The sequence below is a fragment of the Echeneis naucrates genome, chromosome 12 (assembly GCF_900963305.1).
Source record: "Echeneis naucrates chromosome 12, fEcheNa1.1, whole genome shotgun sequence".
Classification (NCBI taxonomy): Eukaryota; Metazoa; Chordata; class Actinopteri; order Carangiformes; family Echeneidae; genus Echeneis; species Echeneis naucrates.
The window spans coordinates 3049454-3076862 of record NC_042522.1 but is presented as its reverse complement, the minus strand read 5'-3'; the positions used below and the strand labels follow the sequence as shown (position 1 = coordinate 3076862).

Genomic DNA, 27409 nt, shown 5'->3' with positions numbered 1-27409 from the left:
TCTAATTATACATTTAAATTCAGTATTTGCTGTGTTTAATTTAATCAGTGCCCTGAAGATAAGATGCAGTTGATCTTTTTCATCGTTCATCTTTTTCAACACTATCATTTTTTTTTGTTTTTGTATTGTTGTTTTTTTTTTTTTTTTTGTCTGTATTTGTTCTCATAGTTTAACACCACAGGGTGTCAACATTATATGAGACTGTTGCAGTTCCAGCCTTGCAGCTAAATATTTTATTATTTCAGTGCGTGTGTGACCATCACCAGATGGTTGATCTTTATAGAGTGGAATGAGCTTTATGTGGCAGGGAGGGCAGTGCTACACCTCAGTGAATACAGGGGGGAACAAAGGACGGAGAAGATGTGGAAAGAGGACAGGAGAAGGGAAGCAGGTGGTGCTGGTAGGAGCTGGTGGACTGAAGGATGCTGAGCTTTTCCTGTTACCTCACTCAGGATTAAGTCAGTCCGGAGGGTTTACATAGTGATGGAATGAAAGAACGGCTCAGCCCATTTTAGGCAGGATTCATCAAGTCTCCATGATGTGACCCAACCCGAGCTGGCAAGTGACACCAGCTCCCCTGGCTTGGCTTTGGTAAAGGTGAATGAACAAGTTTAAACCGTTTTCCATTGACAGCTCTCACTGATGCCTGAATTGCTGCCAGGATGTCTTCCTGTCCTCTGCTAATCTTCACTCTTCCTCTGCAGCCTTTTTTTTTGTCTACATTTGTTCTCATAGTTCTCAGGGTGTTAACATTGTATAAGATTGATGCAGTTATAATCTTGCAGCTAAATATTTTATTATTTCAGTGCAGTCCACAGTCTTATCTCCTGCCACTGGACAGTTTGGATGCCCTAGCCCCTCATGCTCTATACTGCTTGGAAAACAGACTCTTCAGTATGTTTCCAGTGCCCTTTTGACTGCATAACAATTCAAACCAATTCGCTTCATTCCCAAAAGCTTCTGTCTATTTCCTGGATTAAGGTTAAGACAAAACACATGAACACAAGATTTTGTCAATCTGCTTTTATTAGTGGGTGTACCAATGTGACACAACATATAGGAGATTAGTAATAAGTTGTATATGTGTAGCTAATCATTTTGATTGCTATGCTAAACTTCTGGGTAAGATCTAAATCAGTAATGTATCTGGTTGAAAAAGAATTAACCAATGATCAGTACCAAGTATTCAAGAATGTGAATAAGATGAAGTTACAAAATCAGCCTTGAGCCTTGAGCTTTGCTCCAAAGGCAGGAAAGCAGCAAAAAAAAAAAAAAAAAAAAAAAGGCGTTGTGGGCTGCCATTTAAATTCTAAGCAGTGAGGTTTCTCCAGTTGGACTCACAGGCAGCTGTAGGATTTTTAATGACTGGGTATAAAGCTGCTTCTGCTGTGTTGCTGGGATGCTATTTTTGAGGGCGGAACTCAGACAAATATAAACCCAAAACTTTTTACAGGGATCATGCGTGCTGATGAATCATCAGCGTCTCCCCAAACAACAAGTGACCTTCCCCCATACCGTAGTGAAAAGCGCACTGCTTAGTTCTGCCATTTCTCCTCTTTTTCTGCTCACACATTTCTGAAACAGCTTTGGTTGCCAAGTGCATGGGTGTGTGCATGGCTTTACTCCGTTTAACAGCAGCCACAGAAGGCTGGAAGTTTAGACAGAGCAGGCACCTTGCTTGACCTGAAAGGACATGTGTCACCGCTTATTTATACATTCAAGCAAAGCTTCACAGCAGCAACAAATTCTACCTGTGTGTCTGTGTTGGTGAGAATCAGGAGCGAGCATGCTGTAAATGGACCTCGCAACTTTGAAGGTCTGTTTGAAGATTAAGCTGGTGGGACAGTGAGGTCCTTTAGCCCTGCAGCTCCCCAGTCAGGCTTTGACTGCCATGTTAAGATTGTCCAATGTTACAACAGGAATAAAAATTTCATATAGATTTGTTTCCTGTCTCGTTTCATTAAAGTCTGCAGATGTGGGCTTTCAGAGACAGCTGTCTCCACACATGCTCCTCCCCTTTGCCTAGTTTTACCTGAACTCTGAGTTAAGGAACAGTCAAACACTGCTAAAATGGGGAAGGAGGAGCAGCTCTCTCTGGGCTTTAAAACCCAAAGGTAAGGAAAAAGTACCATAAACAGTATGTGTGTGAAATATGGGGCTGAGTCAAATATAAAAGGGTTTATTCTGCATCTCTTGTTTGGATCTCAGCACACAGGCGGATTGTGTGAAACCAGATTTAAGAGGAGGGTTTGTTTATCTTGTGGCAACATTGCTCAGAGTTCTCTAAACAAGCATAACAAGCCTTCACTGGTGCTCCTCCACTGTGATTACAGTTTGTCCTGACTGGGAGGGAGGAAACTAACATTAAAAGGACTGACTGACTGATTATCTGTCTGACTGAGCGACTGACTGATTATCTGTCTGACTGACTGACTGACTGGCTGACTGACCGACTGGCTGACTGACTGACTGACCGACTGACCGACTGACTGACTGATTATCTCTGACTGACCAACTGACTGAATGACTGACTGACCGACTGACCGACTGACTGACTGTCTGACTGACTGACCGACTGACCGACTGACTGACTGATTGTCTGTCTGAATGACTGACTGACTGTCTGACTGACTGACTGACTGATTATCTGTCTGACTAACTGTCTGACTAACTGTCTGACTGACTGACCGACTGACTGACTGACTGACTGACTGATTATCTGTCTGACTGACCAACTGACTGCCTGACTGACTGACTGACCGACTGACTGACTAACTGACTGACTGAGTGACTGAGCGACTGACCGATTATCTGTCTGACTGAATGACTGTCTGACTGACTGACTGACTGATTATCTGTCTGACTGAATGATTATCTGTCTGATTATCTGTCTGACTGACCAACTGACTGACTGAATGATTGTCTGTCTGACTGACCAACTGACTGACTGACCGACTGACTGATTATCTGTCTGACTGACCAACTGACTGACTGAATGATTGTCTGACTGACTGACTGACTGAATATCTGTCTGACTGACCAACTGACTGACTGACCGACTGACCGACTGTCTGACTGACTGACCGACTGACCGACTGACTGACTGATTGTCTGTCTGAATGACTGACTGACTGTCTGACTGACTGACTGACTGATTATCTGTCTGACTAACTGTCTGACTAACTGTCTGACTGACTGACCGACTGACTGACTGACTGACTGACTGATTATCTGTCTGACTGACCAACTGACTGCCTGACTGACTGACTGACCGACTGACTGACTAACTGACTGACTGAGTGACTGAGCGACTGACCGATTATCTGTCTGACTGAATGACTGTCTGACTGACTGACTGACTGATTATCTGTCTGACTGAATGATTATCTGTCTGATTATCTGTCTGACTGACCAACTGACTGACTGAATGATTGTCTGTCTGACTGACCAACTGACTGACTGACCGACTGACTGATTATCTGTCTGACTGACCAACTGACTGACTGAATGATTGTCTGACTGACTGACTGACTGAATATCTGTCTGACTGACCAACTGACTGACTGACCGACTGACCGACTGTCTGACTGACTGACTGACTCATTATCTGTCTGACTGAACAACTGACTGACCGACTGACTGACTGACTGACTGACTGTCTGACTGACCAACTGACTGCCTGACTGACTGCCTGACTGACTGACCGACTGACCGACTGACTGACTGACCGACTGACTGACTGACCAACTGACCGACTGACTTACTGCCTGACTGACTGACCGACTGACCGACTGACTGACTGACCGACTGACCGACTGACTGACTGATTGTCTGTCTGACTGACTGACTGAATGATTATCTGTCTGACTGACCGTCTGACTGACTGACCGACTGACTGACTGACTGACTAACTGTCTGACTGACTGACTGACTGTCTGACTGAATGACTGTCTGACTGACTGACTGATAATCTGTCTGACTGACCAACTGACTGCCTGACTGACTGACTGATTGTCTGTCTGACTGACTGTCTGACTGACTGACTGACTGTCTGACTGACTGCCTGACTGACTAACTGTCTGACTGACTGACCAACTGACCGACTGACTGACTGCCTGACTGACTGACCGACTGACCGACTGACTGACTGACCAACTGACCGACTGACTTACTGCCTGACTGACTGACCGACTGACCGACTGACTGACTGACCGACTGACTGACTGACTGACTGACTGATTGTCTGTCTGACTGACTGACTGAATGATTATCTGTCTGACTGACCGTCTGACTGACTGACCGACTGACTGACTGACTGACCGACCGACCGACTGACTGACTGACTGTCTGACTGAATGACTATCTGACTGACTGACTGACTGATTATCTGTCTGACTGACCAACTGACAGCCTGACTGACTGACTGATTGTCTGTCTGACTGACTAACTGTCTGACTGACTGTCTGACTGACTGACTGACTGTCTGACTGACTGCCTGACTGACTAACTGTCTGACTGACTGACCAACTGACCGACTGACTGACTGCCTGACTGACTGACCGACTGACCGACTGACTGATTATCTGTCTGACTGAATGACTGTCTGACTGACTGTCTGACTGACTGACTGACTGTCTGACTGTCTGACTGACTGACCGACTGACCGACTGACCGACTGACTGACTGACTGACCGACTGACTGACTGACTGACCGACTGACTGACTGATTATCTGTCTGACTGACTAACTGTCTGACTGACTGACTGACTGACTGATTATCTCTCTGACTGACTGTCTGACTGACTGACTGCCTGACTGACTGACTGATTGACTGACTGACCGGCTGACTGACTGCCTGCCTGACTGCCTGACTGCCTGACTGACTGACCGACTGACCGACTGACTGACTGACTGACTGACTGACTGATTATCTGTCTGACTGACTGACTGACATCCCAAGCAGACAAAATCTTCACTTTCATTCTTTCGTTCCAGAAGATGAATCTTTCTGATTTAATCACATTCATTATCATTATTTATTCAGTTATAGCTACATTTACAATAATATTCAGAATTCACCAGGAGCTAACACTACTCAGGGTTTGGACTGGACTGGATTTTTTGCATTGTTGCTGTTTCAAGTCATTACACTCAGGACTAGTCTTCATATCCAGCAGAGAGTTTGGGGTTAACTAGTGTGTAGATATGTTTATGGCATAATGATCGAGCAGATGTTGGGATCTGTCTACACTGCAAAGGGGAAGTTATTCATGAAGTTCTGGTTAAAGTCAGCCTGTGAAACTGTATATAGATACTCCTAAGAAGTGTACTCATGCTGATAAGTAGCCATGTTTCTTGTTTCTTGCTCACTGGTTTGTGGGTCTGTCCATCTATAAATGAGCACTGCAGCCAGTTTCTCTTGTGGTTGAAGGGAGGCTGTCTTGACACTTCATACAGTAGCTCTGACACACCACGTCAGGAAGTGAACGGGGCTAAAGCGGAGCAGGGCTCAAACCCTGATGACAGACACACAGACAGAGAAGCCACACAGCTGATGTAGCGCTCCATGGGTAAGTCTAAATTTAATACAAGTTCATTCAAGATGTGCACTTTATGATGTGTTTTTGTCTTAAGAGTTTGTTGTAAAAGGCATTGGGCTGTAGGGCTGCTGAGTGTGTTTACTCACAAAGTCACAGCACGACACAAAGAAAGTACTGTTGGCTGCAGATGTAGAAGTCATTCAGATCACTTTTTTTGCTTTGTGTGCTGTCACAGTTGCTTCCTTGTGTTGCATCATGGTTTTATTCATATAGAAATGCTAGCTGGAGCTATCTGAGGGCACTATTCATGCAAAGCAGAATCTAGACTCTTTACAGTAGTAATTCCAGGGAACTAGCCTTCCCCATTATAAGCACTTTGTGACAGCAGCAACTAACACTCTCTTAACAGGAAGAAACTTCAACCATAAATAACCAAGCTCTGAGTGGGTAAGAGAAAGAGAGAGGAGAAGATGTAGAGGTGGGGGGTTAGTGAGAGAGTAGGAGAAAAGAGAACATAGCGCCATGCAAGTTCCACATAGCGATGTACAGTTGTAGCCGTTTCATTCATATTTTTAACAATGGATGGTGAATTGGAAGCAGAAATACATGCAGAAAGGGACAGGAAAGAGAGATGTGGAGAAGGACAGAACTAAGTGAGTAATGTATATTAGAAAGCAGCTCAATGCATCATAGCTCCCCACATATGGCAGCATGAGTAGTCTTGGTTTATGGCTTCCTCACTGAGCCAGACTACAGGATTGTTCCACAGTTTAGGAGCCTGCGGAAACTTGTGGGAGCACCACTAAGCTTTGCATTGTGGGAGCACAGTTCTCCTGGGGTGATAAAACGAACAAGCTCTTAAAGATAAAATGGTGACTGACCATGGAAAGCCATTTTGTCTCAAGTGACAAGAAATATTTTAATTTCTAAATTCTCCAGGAAGACAGTAGAGAGATGCAACGAGAGAAAAATAATCTGGATCAAATGGAGACCCTTCAGAAAGTGTGGCACTTTTTTTTTAGTTTTTTGAGATAATTGTGATTCAGCTGAAAAAGGCAGTCCTTTAAGATTGGTTTCGGGAGTAGGACTCCCGATTAGCTCTCTTACATAGGTTCTGAAGACCGGACCTATGCCACTTATACCATTAGTTTACATGTTTCTGAGGAGTTCTGGGTGTAGTACAATCACTTTTTTGAGTTTCTTGCAGGAAATTGCAGTTCGATCCAGAGGTTTACATCCTTGAACTGAAAATCGGGTTAGCCTATTGACGTCCTCCACAAATAAGGTTTTACCCGCAGATAAGAGGAAATATCAGTTTAAGTTTACACTGGAACTGCCTTTTTTCCACTGTTAAACCATTGTGTTCCTGCGCTCAGGTGGACCAACACTTACCTCTGTCTGACTCACAACGATGTGGAGGGATATAGTGTGTGCAATAATTTAGCTTGGTACACTTTGAATTGGGATCAGGCCCCTCCATTCACCTGGAACAACCAGGACTCTTCTTAAAGCTTTCTAGAGAAATGTGACCAAGAACCCGATGACCCCTCTGACTATTTTGATAGATTCGGGTTCATTAGACATATATCTGTTTGAAGTTATTGGTTGCATGTGGATCTGTTTTGTTCTTTCATGGCCTTCTTTACAATGTAGTTAGTTGTAAAGTTGTCTGGTTAAGGTGGAGCCATGTCAGTAGTAAAGCACAGTGGATGCATTTCCACATAAATGGATGTGAAACGTTTAACTGGCTTGAAGCCTTTGCTTTCTGCTGTGGTGCTAGAAAGGAGCTGATGCAGTCATAAACTGTTTTTAATACACTTCAAAAGGCCTTTATCATGTGAAGAAAATTTAAAATTTTCTTTTAATTATTCATATTTAATATGAATATTCATTTGATAATTACACGTACACAAAAAAACTGAGGTGAACAAGTTCAACACTGAACTAATTATAACAGATTTCAACTATGCTAATCCCTGGACATTTGAATTTATTTATTTAAATTAAATTATTAAACTGGCATGGGGGAATAAAGCCGCTATCTTGACTGCAATCTATGGAAGCAGTCCGTGGTGAATTTGTGGCAATTGGCATCAAGGAGTTACATCTAAAACGAAATATAAAATCTTTTAAAGATAATTTTAACTCTGACTACAACATGTGAAACACATTGCTTTTGAACAGTTTGATGATTATCAAAACAATTAGCAAAAAATGTATATGCTGATGAAAAAAATTACCATTTCATTTGAATGAATAGTTTTTTTTCGCTTGCAATATACAGGACAGAAATTGTGTGCAATCAACTGATACATTATCAAATGTAGCACGAAACATTTTCTCACAACAAAATTTAACAGAACTGTAAGAATTGTAATCCTTAATTATTTTACCTTTCAATGTTTTTTTGAAACTCAGAGAGATCTACACAATTTCAGTTCATCACTGACTCCAGTTTAATGTCCAAAAATCAAACTCATCTGTATTAAACATTAGCTCTCACATTATATATTTCAAAGACACCTGTTTTGTAAATAATACCAATAGATTTAGATAATTTATGTTTAATATATTCTATATATGGCTTCCAACTGAATTTATGATTCATGATTTTTCATCTGAGACAGATGTGCACCTTTGACCACTTGACAGGTTTAAGCATTTCATATCAAATTGTTCTGTGCTGCTTATATCTCAGTTACAGTGCAAATCAAAAAACATGGTCAAACTACATACTACACCAAGTAGGCTATTTTCTCTCATAGCCAAGTTACAACAAGGAAGCGTGGCCTTATTGTAGCTTAATCTGACCAAGCAAACTCCTCAAAAGGCCAAAGTTATTGCATCCAACTCTTAGATAAGATGTTATAGAAGGGAAACAGGAGCGCGTGAAGCTGAAATGAAAGAATCATCAGAGGAGGAAGAGTAGACAGTAAGACACCTTGTCATTCCTCATCTCCAGATGTCTGTTGTCACTCTGAGGTTCAGGGTTGTTGTCACAGTGATGCAGATGTTGACTCAGTTGTCAGGATCACAAACGTGTTACTCATGAGCTGGTGTCAGAGGGGTTGAGATGGCCCATGGGCAGCGTGGGATGTCACTGAAGTGTGTGTCAGTTATGCTTCCTTTTCTGCCACACCACCACAGACATCACAGCCAGTGATTCCGGTATTCAGACAACATTGACAGCATTAGATACAGCACGAGCAGCAGACTGATCTGAAAATGGGCTGTTCATCATTGCTGCCTCCAGACTGAAGTAGTAACGTGTTGTTGTGAAAAGTACAGACGAGTGTCTGCTGTATGTGATAGTCACTGCTTATCTTCAATGTTAAATCAAATGGTGCAGACAACATGCTCATGAGTCGGTTTCATTCTTAAGTGGTGCTGATTTTAACAATCAAGTTAAAGGAGGAACACACTGTTTAGCTGCTGCAGACTGTGGTTAAAAGTCACACAAGGACAATTACACTCATTCTAAACTGCAACAAGGCTCAGCAATGAATGTAAATAAATAAGTACAGTAAATGAGTAAAAGTACTTTGCTGCACATTATTTTCACACGCTGAGTTCTTTGTAACAGCGATGATATTTATCTGAACAACTGAAAGTTTACATCTGTCTCTGTGGAAAAAAAATGGCATTTCAAGAAATGACTTTATCAATAAACCTTCATTGGTTGTATATTTCCTGTGCATCTTCTGCGATGCACAAGAATAACAAGCACAGACCTTACTTCTGCTCGAGGTCTTTCCAAGTGCATAAACCTGTAGTTCCCCTCCAGACCACAAGAGTCTGACTCCAGTAGTGAGTTAGTCCTCATAGACGCTCTTGTTAAAATATCCAGTTTACAGCAGAAATAAACATGTTCGCTGCCTGATGTGAACACAGGATGCAGCTTTTGAGAGAAGGTGACCTTCCAGAATTTCCTCTACTGAAAAAGAAGACTTGAAACTACAGACTGAAACCAAACACTAAATCAAGAAATACAAGACGTGGCTGATAGAATCGGTCGAAAATGTATTTCTGCAAAAGATGGATGAAAAAAATACAAGGCGTATACACAGGACATAAAAGTTCTTGAGACAGTTTCAGGAGTAATTGCAAACTTCTGAATTTACAAACATAAAAGTAAAACTTAAGTTCACCTGCGCCCCACACACAGGAATAGTTAAATTTCAGGTCATAGTTATAATTATTTGCGTGTTTGTGTGTGTGTATGTGTGTGGTTGACCTCCATATTGTCCCAGGTTTATAGCATGGAAAATCCCCCAGACTCTTTCTAAGGGCCTGTCTGTCCATATGTGTGAGTCATGCGTGTGTAATGGTGTGGGTTGAATCTGGCAGCCAATCACATTCTGGCTCGGAGGAAGCAGGAAGGAACTTACTGCAGCGAGTCAGCCAATCAGAAGCAGGGCGAGAAAAGGAGGCCCCTACAGGAAATGGCTGGTGGAGTTTCAGGGGTGCAGACCACCATCAGCTTCGCTAATCGACAAGACTGATTGTTCTATCTGTATTTCTCATTTGTTTTTCCATCTTTTTTTAATCATCTGTACTCTGATTCTGTTCTTTAAATCCTATCATTTTTCTATTGCAAAATCTGTGAATCAATCCATTCTACCTTCAGTCCACCGTGCATCCGACCTTCGACACTCCACGCGGTTTAAAAGTATGCTGGTATATTGTGTTGTCCTGCTTTCATCATGTCCATCGACATGTCCGCTCCATCTATGAGGAAAAAGTCATTTGCGCGGACTTCCAAGCCAAGCGTCAAAATGTGTTTTCGGGAACAAAGGGATTTCGTGTAAGTTTTACTTCAATTTTCTTTCTGCTGAGTCTGATATGATTTGTGTTTACCTCATCTTTTTGCTTTCATTTAGTTGCATCATGTCGGCTTTGTGTTACTTATTTTATGGATGCATTCACTTCCAAGCTGACTGGTGGTTATGCGGACCTGCTTTAGTTTGATGACCAGTTCTGAGAGCTGTTCAGGGAAGTGATCTCTTGTGTCTTAAGCTGATTTCAGGGATTAGGTGTTTTTTGCTTTGGATTATTTTTTACGTAGGTTTAAGTTGTACCATGGAGTAGGGTTTACATTTTTGTTTGATCTGGTAACATTTCTTCCCCATTGCAAGTTGTGAGTGAGGCAATCCGGTATTTCGCTGTTCACTTGATGACCCCTGTTTGTATCACCTTTTCATTTCATAGTATTAAGAAAATGTTGAGGCTGTTGGGAAGTCAGAAGGTCAGAAGTACACACATGTTTTTTTCCCCACATTGATTTTTGCCAGGTGTGAAACTGTTTAGAATAAGACATTGTCCATTGCAAGACAACACCTGCATTAAAGGAGCTGTAACCTCAGAGCACAGAGGAGCACTAAAATTCTGTTCACACAGTCGCTCCTCTATCTGAGGAAACAGGATGAAGCAGGGAAACACAAACACAAGGTTTAACACCATTTGTTTGTACCATCTTGCCACAACAAATTTAATGAGACCTTGACACAGGGGCTGAATATGATGAAACAACGCAGCAAAAAGTATCATCACACACAGACACACATAGCGAAGTGGTTGGTTTATTGGCTAATGTCCTATTTTAGGACAAATTTTAGTGTTTGTGTATTATGACCTGATCACTTTCTTCATCTTAGGAGTGTTCTGTTCAGTTTTATTCAAATATGTTTAATATATGGACTCTTACACAGTGAAAAGCCTAACAACTCAGTCATCACATATTAGATACAGGTAGGGCTGCTGCTATCGAATATTTTAGTGATCGAGTATTCTGCTGAAAACTCCATCGATTAATCGAGTAATCGGATAAAACATATTTTTGTTTAGTTAAAGAGCAATTATAAATATACATAAGAAAATAAGACATTTCACTGAAGAATGACCAATTGGTTTCCTTTTTTAGACAATCAACATTTATCTTATCATCGCTTTAGTTGTCGTCACATCTTTCCTCCATAGAAACAGAGCACATCTAAGCCCCGCCCACCCCGATCTCTCCATTGACTTTGTATTTTGTCACTCTGTGTATGCCAGCAAACACAAAGAAATGCCCAAAAGCTGCTGTGTGGTAGGGTGATCTACTAACAGGGTAAAGAATCCTGATCTACGATCTTAGAAGCTGCAGAACAGAAAAATTAGCCTTGAAGACTGGTTTATGGTGGAACACAACTTCGATCCATTCACTTACAAAAAGAGTTACAAAGATGTGTAATTTCTCATTATTGTGTGAGTGGATATTCCTGACAAAAAGGAAGATAAATAATAAGCAGTTAGACCTCACTGGATACTTTTCTCATGCCAAGCTTTCATTAGAATATTTTGTGACATGACGGTTGAAATGTTAAAATTAATAAAGCTATGCGCATTCATTATTTTAACTTCAAGTTAAGGTTGTTGAATTGGCAAGGCTAACTGTGGGAGCTGAAGATAACCGAGGCTAACTGTAGGAGCTGAAGCTAACCGAGGCTAACTGTGGGAGCTGAAGCTAACCAAGGCTAACTGTGGGAGCAGAAGCTAACAAAGGCTAACTGTAGGAGCTGAAGCTAACCGAGGCTAACTGTGGGAGCTGAAGCCAACCAAGGCTAACTGTGGGAGCAGAAGCTAACTGAGGCTAACTGTAGGAGCTGAAGCTAACCATGGCTAACTGTAGGAGCAGAAACTAACTAAGGCTAACGTACATCAACCAACTACGTTTTAACCCCAGAAAAGGGGCAGATTGGAAACGTTTGGGTTATTAAAAGCCATTTTAAAACGATGATGTAGTAGTGTGGATGTATCCTAACTTATGCAGGACCTGGTTTTTATCACGATTAGGTTAAATGATGAACCATCAACCAGCCGACTCTGACTGATCGGTCTTTAAGGCTGATGATTAGCTGGCGCCGCCTGTATCCACTTCTCTTGTCTTACAGTCTAATTTTTTTCTGTTCTACAGCTTCTAAAAACTCAGATCAGGGTTCTTTACCCTGTTAGTCGATCACCCTACCACACAGCAGCTTCTGGGGATTCGTGTTTGCTGGCACACGGAGAGTGACAAGAGACACATGTAGTCTCTTAATAAAAGTAATAAATAAATAAAAATTAAAATGATTCCTCAAGGCAGAGGAAATTCTTCCACCATTTTTTGTAATCGAGGTACAAATTAATCAAAGAATCGTTTCAGTCCTAGGTACAGGCAAATTGAAGGTTAAAAGGTCAGGATCTATTGGAGTAGAAAGGCCACTGGATGGTTTGATGATTATCAAAATGAAATGAGCCATTGCTCTGACTTTCCCAGTCACCAGATCTGAACACAGATCAACACTTCGATATTGATTTGATTTTTGGCAGATGGTAATGAATCTGTGAACCTCTGCCTGACCTTTGTCTTCATGGGTACAGTGAAAACAGGAAATGTCATTGACAGAGAAAGCCACGTTATCTCAGCTTCCTATTGGACGCAAACAGCAGTCTCCTGAGTGGAAGGCCTGTGCTTTGTGGAGCGTCTGAATACAGTATTTATTGCAGAGGAAATCCATATATAAGTCTGTTAAACACACAATACATTTTTTTTTTTTTATCAAAATCTACAATAACATCCTTATAATATACTTATATCCTTATATTCAACCTTATAATGTGTGAGTGGGACTTGAAATGACCAGGTTTTGGATATTTTAGGCACAACTCTAAACAAAACAATTGAGGTGTGTGTGATTTTTCTCATTGAAGAAGAGCTTTTATTTTCCAATGGAGATGAAAAATGTGCTCCAGTCCTATCAGCTGTTGGTTGCGTGTGATTTCCCAGCAGAGTTTGTGCCACGTACAAAAAAGGAAAAGGCTAATTTCTTTAAATACTGTGTTTGAGAGGGGGCCACAGTTCCTGTGAAGAGGTGCTACCATATTTGGACAGAGGAAGTGATGGAGAGGCCACAGGTAGAGATAGTTTTTATTTCAGGTTTCTATGAGCCCACTGCTGCAGGTGTGTTTGCGTGTCTGCGTTTCTGTTCTCCTTTTGTATTTTTGTGCATTGAACTGGAACCACAGGCCCACACAGAGTTGGTTAGGTTACTGATTTTATTAATGGTTCTTCGAGCCACTAATATGTAAATACATGTCCACCAGTCATACGGTGGGACACCAGCAGCTACAGACATCCATGAAAATCAAATGGCAATACAGGTTGCTGCGCTATGAGTTATTCTCAGCATCCTCGGCTTCCTAATAAAGTCATCACTCAAAGAGAAAGATAGACTTTCTTTTTTAAAGTTATTTGTAAAGGTGTAATGAAAGAGAGAGGGTGGAACACAGCAAAGGGCTGCAAGCTAGACTCCAACCAGGCAAGTATAAAAACCACATACTGTGCTGAGGGACCCAGTGGGGGCACTGGGGCACATTGGCTTACTCGTCATTTACCTCAACTCCAGAAAGAAACAGGCTTTTTTTACACCGGGTCTTCAATTTCTGACTTCCTGTGTGATATGTAGAAATGGTCAGCTGTGCGTTATGAAGTATGAAGCCCCCTTACAAACGGCCTCACTCTCTCTGCTCAGTGTCTCAGATATTTAGATATTTATCTGCTTTCTGAATAATGATACATGTAAATAAAAGTCGTTATTTTGCTGTAATGGAGGCAAGGCTCAGTGGAGTGAAAGTACTCCTCCACTTCTCTGCTGCTCCTAAGCAGCAAAAAGATGCAGTAAAGAGATGTGCAGCTCTAAGGCCTTGGACATATATCCACATTTAGACAATATCCATGGGGTCAATATGCTATAATGGTAATGCAATAATAGTAATTGAAGATCACATACATCAGATAAAAATAAATCCTTCGGACAGAAAATACTAGCAGTATTCAGTGTGTTTGTAGATGCCACCCTTCATCCCCAGGAGGAAGGCTGACCTTTACCATACCATTCAAACACCCATTTTCATTCCACTAGTCATCTTGAGTTAGAAAAAGAGGGCTATGAGAATGTGAAGCTGAACCAGAGGAAGAATGTTTGTTGTGGTTTGTCTCTGGGGGTGGGGAGTTTGACAGGAAGTGTCCTGTGGGTATCTGAATGGTAGACTGATGCAGTCTCTCTCCAGAACTTGGTGGCTATTCCGCTACATCTGCTGGCCCTTGGCTGATGGTGTACCTTTGCATTTACCTCAGTGTTGCACACATGTGGGTACATGTGCGGGTGTTGTGGGGGGCCAGATTAACATATTTGAACCTGAAACACATTTTCACAGCACAGCAGGAGCTTTGGTTAGCTGCACAAATGTTTGAGCAGACACCTGGCAGCTGTTCTGCACCAGCAGAGCTTTGTGAATGTCTGCATGTTGATCTGAAATGTACTCAGGTCCTTAATGAAGAAGCAGCAATCAAGAACAAGTCATTTGTGAAATAACCCAGGACACTGGGATTTCCTATGCTGTCAATTCATGGTATAAATGGAAACCGCCTGGGCGCGTCCTCTTTACAAACCACATCACATGAAGTCCTTCTGTTTTCATGTGTTACTGCTGAGTAACTGTATCTTCTATAGAACAGATCAAGGTCACGTTCAGCTGTGTATGTGCATTGTAAAGCTTTATGAGCTGCAGCAGTTTGAATGCACCTTTTAGCACAGCATTTAGACTTTAAGGCTCAATGCCTAATCTTAGAATCTGGCTTGGCGCTGAGTCTGTTCAGGGGTCACTTCACTATTCTGAGTGGTCTTCATTGAACATAAATGGTACCCTATATTTATTAATGACTATTTGGAAATTACATCCAACTTAAACCTTCAGCAACACAAAAAAATCACACTTAATCATTTTGAGGAAATGAATTTGAATTAGAGGGTTTTCACATCCATATTACATTGAGGAAGCTGAGTTCCTTTAACCTTGAGAATTGAAGGAAGTTTGTGAGCGGTCAGATATATTTTTTGGGTTTTTCTGGTGTATTTCTAATATTAATAGTAATTAATTAATTTAATATTTTTTTATATCACGGTCTACTTAATTAGACCGAAGTCCCACAGATCCCCCCCAAAATCAAGTAAGAATTGAAGATGAATGAAGCAATGAAGACAGATAAGGTTTTGTTTGTCTCTGTAGGTCACAGTCTTCAGTCACTTCCTGCACCAATTTTAACTGCAATGATTTTATATAAGTGAAAAGCTGATTTTAAATCTAAATCTAAAATTACAATATGTCCTGTATAATGACTGCAATTGTTTGTTTATTTCATTTAATGCGTTTAAAGCAACTCAAAAAAGGCCAAAAGGTATGGTTTGAGACAAATAAAAATAATTTCTTTAAATACAGTCAGACCACATTGGATTGTCTAACATTCCCCTTTCACCACAAGGAACTAAAATAAAGCATCGACTGATGTCATTGGCCGGGGGTTTTCCATCTCACTGCTGCACTAATTTCAGTTTCAGTTTGCCTGAACCAATTCTGGCCAGGCTGCTGTCATCAGTCTGTTCCTGTAAATCAGGTTCCTCCCCCCCGCCTTAGAGATTAAGAGTTAACAGCAGACATTAAACAAGATAAGAGGATTACTCACGCTGAGGCTGTAACAGCTCAGACACTTCAGTCTGAACACTAACATGTACTGTAGGTGGAGTTGTACACTGTCACTAAAAACGAAAGAAATTATTGCATTGGTCCAACCAAAACTGGACTTTTAAAGTACATATAAACATGTTAGCTCGACTGAAGTCGAATTTATAATTGTTGGACTAACACACACAGATAATGCGATTGAAAGTCGATCTACTGCTGCATGTATACGGACGGTATCAGACTGGAGCTGGAGGAGGTGATCTGCACATGCGCTAAAGTTTCACACTCAGTCGAATGGCATTTAAAACGTAAGTGTAGGAGGTCAGACAAAAGAAGCCGGTTGACTGCTAACGCACCGAGCATGGTAGCGTCTTCAGCAAAAGTTCATTTTTGGACGGATACGGAGGCTAACTTGCTAGCTCAGTGGTCTTTTTTTCTTTCCACCTCTGTTATCGTCTGTGACGTCACAGGTCAGTCAGTAGTGTCCAATTACCCACAAGCAGAAAGAGTGCATATCGCCATCTATTGTAGCGGAGGAGACATGAGTTCAACAAATAAATCGATTTCACTCCTGGGACAAGGACAGAAGTCTGATTAGATGGCTTTATCGTGCTATAACCATAGCTCGACTTAACTGTGCATGTAAATGTGTTGAGTGACAACATTTTCACAAGTTTGAAAAGGCATTAGTTGTTCCTCCTCTTTCTCCTCGGTGGCCAAGATAGAGACCATTGAGGATTGTTATGTGTTAGTCTAAATACACTGAGGCACTGAGGACGTGTGAAACATGATTATGGATCTGTAAGAAAGTTAATTTAGAGCTGTTTTTGTGGCTGCTTTTATCTGCAGGTTCTCTGTCTCTTTTCTCTCTGTCTCTCATCACTTTCAGAGATGGGAAATGTCAGCAGCTCAGATTGAGATTTGTGTTGTCTTCTTTGCTTCTGGCTTTTTTATTCGGCGAAGTAAGATGTATTATTATGGTATAATGCAGCAAGATGTGACAAAAATGTGCACATAGAGTAGAAAAACAGCTGACAGACTTTCGTTACTTCTGTATCATTTGTTATGTATGTACAGGGACAGAGAAACGGGGGCCTGGGGGTAAACATATAATTTTTATATAATTTTCTGAGGTGAAGTTTTGTCATGTTTTGAGATAAAATAATATATTTGCAAGTATGGCTTCTGTAGCTATCAGGTGTTTTTGATCCTGTTTCATTTTACGCGTAGCCAAAGGCTTAAATACCAATTGAAAACATGAGTTTATAGCACATTGTTGTGTGTGTGTGTTTCCAGTGAGGAAACATGTTTGAATCAGTCTGGTATGTAAGCAGATCCTGTGCTCCCCTTCCTGTCAAACAGCTCCTGGAGAACTTAGGAACCAATAACAGGGTGAGAGGGTTCAAAGCTGCAGCACGCTGGAATCCGTTCACTTTAGATCAACCACAACAAGTCACACGTCATGGAAGGACAGCAATCAGTGTTAACACACATGAGTTATTTCTTCTTCTTGCTGCTTGTGTTGTCATAGCATTACAACAGTACAATCCACACTTTGGCTGCACAAGCTACTGGAAAGGGAGGAATAAATTCTGCTGTGTCTCGTGTTGGCGGCTATGTGTTGCCATGACAGGAAGCTTATCTTCAGTACCCAGAAATCCTGGAGCCCTGCTGCAAAAGGGAGTTTGTACTAACCCTCAACATGTGATATGGCAGGAGGAATAATTGTCTGTTATTATTTAAGTATTCATTTCTAATTATGGATACTTTGCATCTGAAACCAGAAAATTTTAACCCTAGGAGAACTTATGTTGTATACCCCAACTGCCTCTGATATGGCAGCACCATCAGTGAATGCTGAAGAGTAGTATTAGAGAAACTGCGTGTGTGTGAATGTTTCAGACCACTTCTTACATAAAACCTCAAAATCCTGAGTCAATCATAGCAGTCATGCGTCTGTGCTGCTGTAGCTACATGAGGAAATCAGGAAATCCTTGTATCATAAACAGCTGGTGATGACCCCATCAAGAATGAGATGAGGTTGGTTTACAACTGAGCCATTTGGTTGGCTGGTTATGAGTGAGCAGTGCAACACACACACACACACGAGTGCACTCAGAGGACACACTCAAACTGCAGCTCCACCCTGGTGATATATTGTGTGCCAGACAGAACCCCCCGCCCCCCCCCGTGTTTTATCAGCTCCATTTCAATACCCCTCTCCCATTTTTTGCTTATTTTTTTCATTCTTGAAGTCTGACATAATGAGGCTCATTTTGCAGGCAGGGTGTTCACATTTTAAATGTTTGTTAAAGTCAATGTGGTCTAGTTGAAACTTTTCAGCTGGATGTAAGGATGGTGATAGCCTTTTCTTGTCACATTATTGCACATTATAACACATTATTACTGATGGGGGCTGATGTTCGGTTGATACCGATGTCTGCTGAACTCCAGCCCCCATAAAAACGTGCGGTGTGATACAGCCTTTGCATTTGAGTCTGAATAACACAGTGGTATTGTTTCTCCTCTTTATGCCAACAAGATTTTTGCTGCTTGAAACACACTAAGGAACTAACATGACAGTAGATACAAAATATCAGTATGATGTCACCTAATGCCAGCTTTCCAGTGGATTTCAATGGCATTTGAAACATATTTCTAACAGGAGGAAATTTATTTTAAATGCAATGAGCTGGCACATAACTCATTTCTGCAGGTTTTATCACAGTTGAAGGGAGTAGGTTTTGGCAAGAACGTCCTGAATTTCTAGGGATAACACACACACACACACACACACCCTCTCTTTCCCTCTGAGGACTGTAGATGTCTTTGATAAACTGGAAGTTACACGTAAACAGATCAGAGGATGAAGGACTTCACTTTGGATGTTTATTTTGATGACTGTAGACACACCTACTAGAGGAAGTCTTGGACACCAGTTAAAGGACTTCATGTGTATGTGCTGGATGTGTGTGTTTGAGTGCCAGAGAGCACAAGCAAGACTGAAATCAACAAAGGCAGCCAGAGAGAGGGAAGGAGACAGACAGAGGGGTCTGCTCAGTAGTGTTTCCTCTGATTTCTCTGTGATGGAGCTCCTGTCAACATTAGCCTCCTCAGTCAGCCTGTTGAGGGAGAGCGCTATGGTTCAGAGCATCAACAGGAGGATCAAGAGCAGGTAGGCCACACCCGACTGATGAAGTCAAACAGTCAGAGTCAGGAAGGCTTTGCTTGTCCAATGATAGTGGTGATGACGATAACAACCATGAAGTACAATGACCATCTTGATGCAGGCTCAATTCCTGTATTCTCCAGCAGCACGCTCCAGAGGGAGACAGCATTCCCTGGCTTCTCTTCTTCCGAAATTAGTATTCTAATCTTTCCCAATAATTTCAAATTATGAGTAACTGTCTGTAGCACGAAGTGTCCCTGACGATATTGCTGCTCAGTGATGTAATATAATCTTATAATTTGATTTAGTAAATGTAATGCTCTTACAAGTATATGCATAAATGTGTGTGTGTGTATATGCATATGTATACCCCAATCAGACATAACATTATGAACCATCTGACAGGGTCATTAGCAGGCAATGCTCATTGATGCATATGGGGAATGAAGGCTGGCCCATGTGTACTGTCTTTGTAGCAAAAGCAGAACCAACACAATATTGGTGGTCATTTTGTTATCTGTATAGATATACAGTATATATAAACACACGTGTCCATATATAATAATAAATACAGATAGGCCCTCTAACAAGGGCTTTACAGATGCATTTAAGTGCCCCCACCCATCTGCACCCTTATGCCCGATTTATGGACATGAAGAGCTCCTTATTTCACAGGGGAATGCTAACTCAGATGAAAGTTAGATGAAACTGCCAGTGGGACAGGTTATTTTAAAGGTACGAGGATATGACATGGATTCAGGCTGAATGTCAAGTGTCTCCTCTTTGTTTGTGTTGGTGTATTGGAGCAGAGTGTGTTATGGCGCGTTATGGCTATGACCGTCTATTGTTTATCTGTTTCTTCTGGGATGGAAGACTGCAGACACATCATCATCATCATTGATCATCACAGACTACAGACTGCAATTATCATGCATAACTCCTGAGAGGGATCCTCAGTGGCAGAGTGATAACACCCTGTTCTCTCCTCCACTGTAGAACCATGTCATGTCCAGAGGCTTCTTGGCCGGTGCCGATGCGAGCTATCGGCGCTCAGAACCTTCTCACCATGCCAGGAGGCGTTTCCACTGCAGGATACCTCCACAAGAAAGGAGGCAGCCAGTTCAGCCTCCTGAAATGTGAGTTACCAAGAAAAATGACTTTAAATTAACAGGTGAACTCTTCCACCTCAGTTAAGTGTCAACACTTTGGATGGAATCATCCTTAATGTCAGTTACCTCTCCCTGCCAAACAGGGCCACTGAGATACATCATCATCCACAAGGGCTGTGTGTATTACTTCAAAAGCAGTACTTCTCCTTCACCACAGGGGGCATTCTCCCTCAATGGATACAACAGGTGAGTAAGGCTCTTATGTTGGTTTTTGGGTTGTAAACATGCATCAGGATCTTTCACTGACTCTTGAACTAGCATACAATTGCTGCTATTGAAAGGTTTTATTTGTTCTAGCTGCAGCAGCTTGTTAAAGTTGCAGTTTACAGTGATGATCACAACAGTTAGTTTTAGCCACAGTCCCGCTGGGAGTCTTCAGTGTAGTAGAGGGCAATGCCAAATTCTTTTTCACAGTTAAGTTCCTGATAAATGTCACATTTATGCTTCAAGGGTTCATTCCACAATGTGGCTTTAAAGAAGCCACAAGCAGCTATGCCAACGACTAAAGAGCCATGAAAAATATTAATAGCAACTACTGCCCTCCTGATCCACCAGACTGCTCATAGGCATTTTTATTGCTGGCAATAGCTCAAGAGAACAAAAAGTCGCCTGTATATTTTCATACAGGCAGTTTACCTGCCTCGTAACTCTGAATACATGTCCACTTCCATAGAGTGATGAGAGCAGCAGAGGAGACGACGTCCAGTAATGTTTTTCCTTTTAAGATCGTCCACTTCAGCAAGAGACACAGGACATGGGTTTTCTCTGCAGCCAGCGAGGATGAGAGGAGGGTGAGCACAAGCACAAGTGCAATTGAGAAACATGTTTTTAGTTTTTAAGTTAGTGAAATTGCTCTAATGTGTTATCATGTTATATTGGAATTTAACTTGATGCTCAAAGGCTAAAAACTTCATGAAGAAGAACTCTTCACCAGTCTCTTTGTCCAACTGTAAGACATTATTGTTCTTTGGGATTCTTAAAAGGCGCTAATTTGTTAATAGGAAACAAAACAACCCCACAGAAAAAAATCACTTACACTTAATTCTATTAATAAATTTTTGCTGTTTCTCAGAAATGGATGCGATACCTGCGGAGGGAGATAGATCACTATAACGACAGGAAAGACTCACACATTCCCAGGTAACACCACGTCACAGAACATGTTTCACAGCATGGACACATACAATCTGCACAGTGTGCAGAACTGTTTTATTTTATTCAACCTGCATGTGTGGTATTAAATAACTATCATAAACACAAAACTCAAAGCTCAGTTTAACTGGAACAATTCAGTGGAAGAGCTGTATTTAAAAAAAAAATAATAAAAAAATCACACTTTCTGCTTTCTCAGTCTCATCTGTCTGTTCCAAAGTGATCTCAGCTACCTTTAAAATCAGTGTGTGAACCAACCAGTGAAGGCTAACACAGCCCAGTCCAACCGCCATCAGAGTAATGGTCTTACATTTTGCCCGCCATGAGCTAATTCTGCAGCTTTGTTATTCACTTATTTTGGCAGAGCAGACAGCCTTTCTAATCATTAGTTAGATACCCGTCCTGTTGCTGTTTTGTATTCAGATCAAAGCTGCAGGTCAGGACTGACAACATGAAAAGCTCATTCAATGCTTTTTCTTCAGGGGAGTGTCAGTGCTATGACAGAGATTACTTCTCATATACCCCTGACTGAAAACACAAACACTTTAATTGTAGAAATTTAACACCAACACTGTTCCATCTTGTCATGTTTCTGAAGTCATATTAATGGATGGGAGGTCTCTGAAGGCAAAAATTGTTTCTGATTCAATTGAGATGTTAGTGATAAAAAATATAAATAATCACATAAAGCCTGGCCTAATGAAGCATTAATATCACACTGACCTTTTCTGTATATTAATTGAAATGATGTTTTATGTGTGTACGTCAGTAATGTTGTTCAAAGTCCAGCTAAATCATTAGCTTAAAAGCTATAAAATTTAAAGGCAAAGCTACATCCAGCTGAACTTACAGCCAAAGTTCATTCCAACTTGATATTTTCTCCATATTGACTCTTCACTGCTTTTTCTTTGTTGCCATAGTGACTCAGATTCAGATGCCGACAGTTTCTACGGCACAATCGAAAAGCCCATGGACATTAAACACATTGAAAGCAATGCAGAGGATGGTAAGTCTGTTGATTAATCAGTCCATACACAAACACGCTCAAGATAATATATAACTTTTCTGTGGATGGATCTGTGGATAGATTACATTGAGGAGGACGATGATGACGAAGAGGAAGACTACCTGAAGCCTGACGATGATAATTCACCAACATCCACAGGTGACTCCTCACACAGCAGAATAAACCTGAATAAACTATTGAGATGTCACTGATATCAAAACTCATAAATAATGAGGTTAAAGGTCACATGGGGAGATCAACACTCCCACTTTGTATGACAAAAAAAATTACAAAACGTCATCGTGCATGAAATGTCTGCAAACAAATCACAACTGAAGACAAAGCTGAATGAAGCCGAAAATAATAAATCACGAAGACAAGATCAAGCATCACTATGACAGCTGAAGGCTCACACATAAAAGCATGAGTATGTTCTTCGTGTTTTTATGGAATTTACTATTCATTATTTTTAAAAATTCACAATTTGAAAATGCAATTTAAAGTCTCGCAGGATGGGCAGCATGGTGTCATAGTGGTTAGCTGCCCCAAAACAAAATGTTGTGGGTTCGGTTCCCATCCTGGGGCCTTTCTATGTAGAGTTTGCATGTTCTCCCCATGCTTTCATCTGCGTATTCTGGTGTCCTCCCACCCTCCAAAGACAAACATGTTTAAGTTAATTGGTGACTCTAAATTGTCTCTGTGTGTTGGCCCTGTGATGGCCTGGATTGTGCCACTCCCAAGCCTGGGTGAATGGGGAGTGTTGAAGTAGGAAGGGCATTGGTGAAAAATGTCAATCAAAGCAATAAAAAATGATCTACAAGTCTAGAAAGCAGTCTGATTTCTCTTCGTCTTACCTCATCAGGTCGACCCACAGGACCACCCCCATCCTACCCTCCTCCCCCAGTGCCAGCAGTGTTCCAGCTTCATCTAGACTCCAGTACAGCTTTCTCCAAAGGCCCACCTCCTCCCATCCCACCACAACACAAAGTCCCAACCGCCCTGCTCACCAGGAAACCGTTGCCCTCTCACCCCCCTCCCTCCATACTGAAGGACCCCAACAAAGGCCTGCCCCCTCCTCTCCCCTTTGCTCCCCACCTGCAAAAGCCCTCGTATCCCGGTCCTCCACCTCCTCCCCCAAACCCAAAGAGAACTCATCAGTCCACTATCACTCTACCCATCTGTGACCAATTAGAGACCAGGATGATTTTAAATGGTCCAGCCCATTGTTCCCTGAAGACTGGAGGGACCCCGTCACTGGCCAACATCCGCAGCAAGCCGACTCTACAGCTTCCGAATCCTGCAAACATTGTAAGGTCCCCCACCAACCCTTCACTCTCTCCTCTACTAAAACCTCAGAGGTCAGGGATCTTCAAACCTCCTCCACCTGCTGTGAAACCCCCGCTACCTGCACCCAAGTCCAACCAGCCCGGAGCCCCTCTTCAGTAAGCTGAACTCAAACACACATCAACACATGCAACTTTTCAAAACAAATTTGTTTGTCATATTACAAATCACATGAGAAGATCAATGAGTAGAACCTGGTTGTGCTTTCACTACACGAGTGCTTAGCTTAGCATTACACAATGCATGGAACAATGGAAGAGAAAGAAAAACAAAATACAAAAGAAAAAGAAAATATATAGAAAAAGGTCAATTATCAAATCCACAGCAACAACACAAATAAGGTAAATCTGGTTGAAACTACTTCACTGAGACACATTTTCCCTCCAGAAGATCATCACCTGAGGGTCAGAGCTTCCGCTCATCAGGAGAAGGGATATCCTCAGAGTTCAGGGGGAGACAAGGCAAACATCGCAGAGAAGACGATTCTGATGAGGACTACGAAAATGTAAGAGAGACTGAGAGATTGTTTTTAAGTCTCTTTAAAACAGTCACACCAGTTTCCTAGTTTCCTAGTAGTCATTCTAACAAATGACTCCATGCTCATAGATCGTTTCGTTTCAAAAATAAGACAGTAAAACTTGACATTTACAGTAACCAACCTGAGGTAATACTGGAATATTCATGTCTATTAGAAAACCTTATATTAAACACATCAGTGCTCTAGTCATCACATTCCATAAACTGTGTAAAGTGTGAGACCCCTGAGTTTCACACCTTCATTTTCTTTCAAACTGTAGAGACATTTTCAAGATCACAAAGTCACAAAGTCTTTGTGCAATGTTGACTTTGATAGTATTTTGCGTTGATTTATTATATATGCTTTACAAATGGAAAACTTGAATCTCTGGTGTGTATTTTTACTGTATAAGTGTTACACTCTGATGAATCAGGTCTTTCTGTCCTCAGATGCAGCTGCCAGACTCTGTTTTCATTGACACAACTGAAACCACCATTGTGGAGAAGTATGACAGTTTGTTGTTTGTTTCTGCCTTCTAGTGGCAAAAAATAAAATTGCTCTGTCCTTTGCACTTTATTTTATTCAGCTGTTTTAATCATGCTATCTTTCGTATTTCTCTTATTTATGAAGCAGTTTAGTGTTTAACACCAATAAGTATTCTATCATGTGTATTATTAATCTCTGTTTCTTTGTTTGCACCTTCAGTAAATTGAGTTCTTATGCGTTGAGAGACAGACACGTAAATCCATGTGATTTAACACAGAATTTGCCTATGATAGCATTGATTATTGAATTATTGATCGACTCCATTGATATCTTTTAACCTGTGATGTTTGTTTTCATAGGTTGTTCAGGGAAGGTCCCACCCCGCCAGAGGATGGCCTGTACGGCATTAGAAACTCTGGGACCAAAACCTCCAAGGTAAAAAACAGAACAACAAAGGGGTCAGTGGAAAGAAATAAAAATGATGCAGCCTCATGGACTGACAACAAAAAATTTAATCAGTACTACACAGACAGCAGCTTTCTGCTATCCTGTTAACTGATATTTGCAAGAGTAATATTCACTGAAATAAATAATGTTTGTATTCCAGGTGCTGGTGGTGTGGGACATCAGTATAGGCAAAGCCAGAAACTACAGACTGTTTGAAGAAGTGAGTAACCAGCTGCTCTTCGTCATATTTTGACCTAATTTATGAAAGATATTTTAAATATCTATTTGTATGAATGAGGCAATAACAAAGTCTCCCGTTTGGTGTGATTGTTTCCACAGGCGAACGTCATATTTCTGGAAACTGAGATGACCTTCCCCTGTCTGAAGGCACTGATTCAACACTACCACAGCCATCCTCTTCCTCACCAAGGCTCACTGTGCCTGCAGAAGCCCTTCACAAAGATCTAAAGCATCTGATCCACACTGTCATGCAAGATAAGATGAACCAAAGCAGATAAATCAGGGCATCTCTCCAGCTGAGGTCCATCCCTATCAATGACACGTAAAGTCACACACTTTAAATAACTGTCATTGCGTATTAAAACTGATCATACTTCTCAATGTTCAGTTTTCTAAAAACCTCACTTCATGGAGTGGCTCAGTGGCATTTTCACATCAAGGACCCTAAACTGACACAGATAAGACTGTTGACCCCACCAATAAAATGTTTGTTTTTTAAGTAATCCCAGAGGAAATTTGAATTTGACACGCCAGCAGAGGAGAGTAGCAGCACAAGGGGAAGCAAGAAGGAATAAAAAAATAAAATAATAAGAATACAACAGAATATTTTATACAATAACAATTAAATGTGTATTTGTGAGTGGTAGAATGGTGTAGTCATGTTATGTGCCTTGTGAATGTTATGTTTCTTGTCAACAAAATTGTTGGGAAAGAAATCAGTCCCCTTTTTCTGAACACCACATTAACCCCTTAAAGGACCTCTGGAGGTCCCACAAACCCCACCTTGAGAACCATTTGTCCAAGACAACAGGTGTTATGTTTTCACATTCAACATTATTTAACTAACACAACCACTGCCTCTTATTATCTCATGGCTCTTGTGCTCAAAACCCAATCATCTCAAACAGACACACAACCACTTTGCACCTCTTTTTACTGGATAATTAACAGGCAGCTTTCCTTTTGCAGTCTCTTGTTTAGCGTGAAAAATTTATGCACATCTTAATTGTTTAGGTGCAGTGTCCAAAAACTGTGACTGTCACAGATGCCTCCTTTGTATTTCCAAGCACTGATTTTAAAAATGTTATGTTTTAAAGAAGCAATACAGCATTTTTGGCCCAGACTCTTCATTAGTTTGATGGGCTTTCTACAATGTCACACTCTGTTGCGTTCCTTGACAGGCAGACATTTATCTACTTATTAACATGAAATAAATCCAAATAGCTTGAATATTTTTGGCTGAATGTAAAGACGTTCAGCCAATACAGTTTGTACAGCCCTGATTTAATGCTTTGTTTATCAAATTGTACTGTTTATCATATCTCTCTATTTATATGTAAATGCTGTATGTACTGTAAAAAAAAAGATGTGTAAAAATGTAAATAAGTTGTTTTCTACATAAATATATGTATTAAAGATTACTCAGACTATTTGTGTCTTCTTTTTCAAATTTCTATATGAAAACTTGAACTTGAAAACTTCATTTGTGAATCTTTGATTGATGCGCAGCTTTAACAACTGTTAAATTAAGGCGATTATCTAATCAATAGGACGATTTCTTCAGTTTTTTCGGAATTTGAATGGTTTGTATACATTGTGCTGATACAAACTAGGATATTCATCGAAGCTCTGGAGTAGAGATCTCTGCAACAAGTTTACCCACTGCTATGATGTCATAGGTTTGAAAGAGGTCAGGAAATACAGTTCATCTTTAACAGAACACAGTTGTGTTGTAATTCTTCATGCTTGACACAGCCATTTTGGTTTGATTGTGAGTGCACATGTGCACCTTCAGTATTT

General features: G+C 41.0%; 1 protein-coding gene across 4 annotated transcripts; it reads left to right on the top strand.

The window, feature by feature from the left end:
• The first annotated feature begins 2071 nt into the window (after window positions 1–2071).
• On the top strand, window positions 2072–27020 carry sh3bp2 (SH3-domain binding protein 2). 4 transcript variants are annotated; one of them, XM_029515880.1, is made up of 14 exons: window positions 2072–2114; window positions 5432–5570; window positions 20245–20384; window positions 20501–20603; window positions 21091–21208; window positions 21490–21557; window positions 22490–22575; window positions 22657–22734; window positions 23438–24017; window positions 24307–24424; window positions 24886–24941; window positions 25282–25357; window positions 25530–25589; window positions 25709–27020. In XM_029515880.1, exons 3-14 carry the CDS (start codon window positions 20249–20251, stop codon window positions 25835–25837), a joined length of 1608 nt encoding a protein of 535 aa, XP_029371740.1. In that variant the 5' UTR covers window positions 2072–2114; window positions 5432–5570; window positions 20245–20248; the 3' UTR covers window positions 25838–27020. The 4 variants fall into 4 exon arrangements, with proteins under 4 accessions (XP_029371740.1, XP_029371739.1, XP_029371737.1 ...); XM_029515879.1 differs by lacking the exons at window positions 2072–2114; window positions 5432–5570 and adding an exon at window positions 9987–10344; XM_029515877.1 differs by lacking the exons at window positions 2072–2114; window positions 5432–5570 and adding an exon at window positions 19057–19254 and having other exon boundaries at window positions 24310–24424.
• The last annotated feature ends 389 nt before the right edge of the window (window positions 27021–27409 follow it).

Coding starts and splice junctions, on each gene's coding strand:
- sh3bp2 (XM_029515879.1), top strand. CDS start 10,244: ATGTCCATCGACATGTCCGCTCCATCTATGAGGAAAAAGTCATTTGCG. Junction 21,558..22,489: donor AAAGACTCACACATTCCCAG/GTAACACCACGT, acceptor TTGTTGCCATAG/TGACTCAGATTCAGATGCCG. Junction 22,735..23,437: donor TAATTCACCAACATCCACAG/GTGACTCCTCAC, acceptor TTACCTCATCAG/GTCGACCCACAGGACCACCC.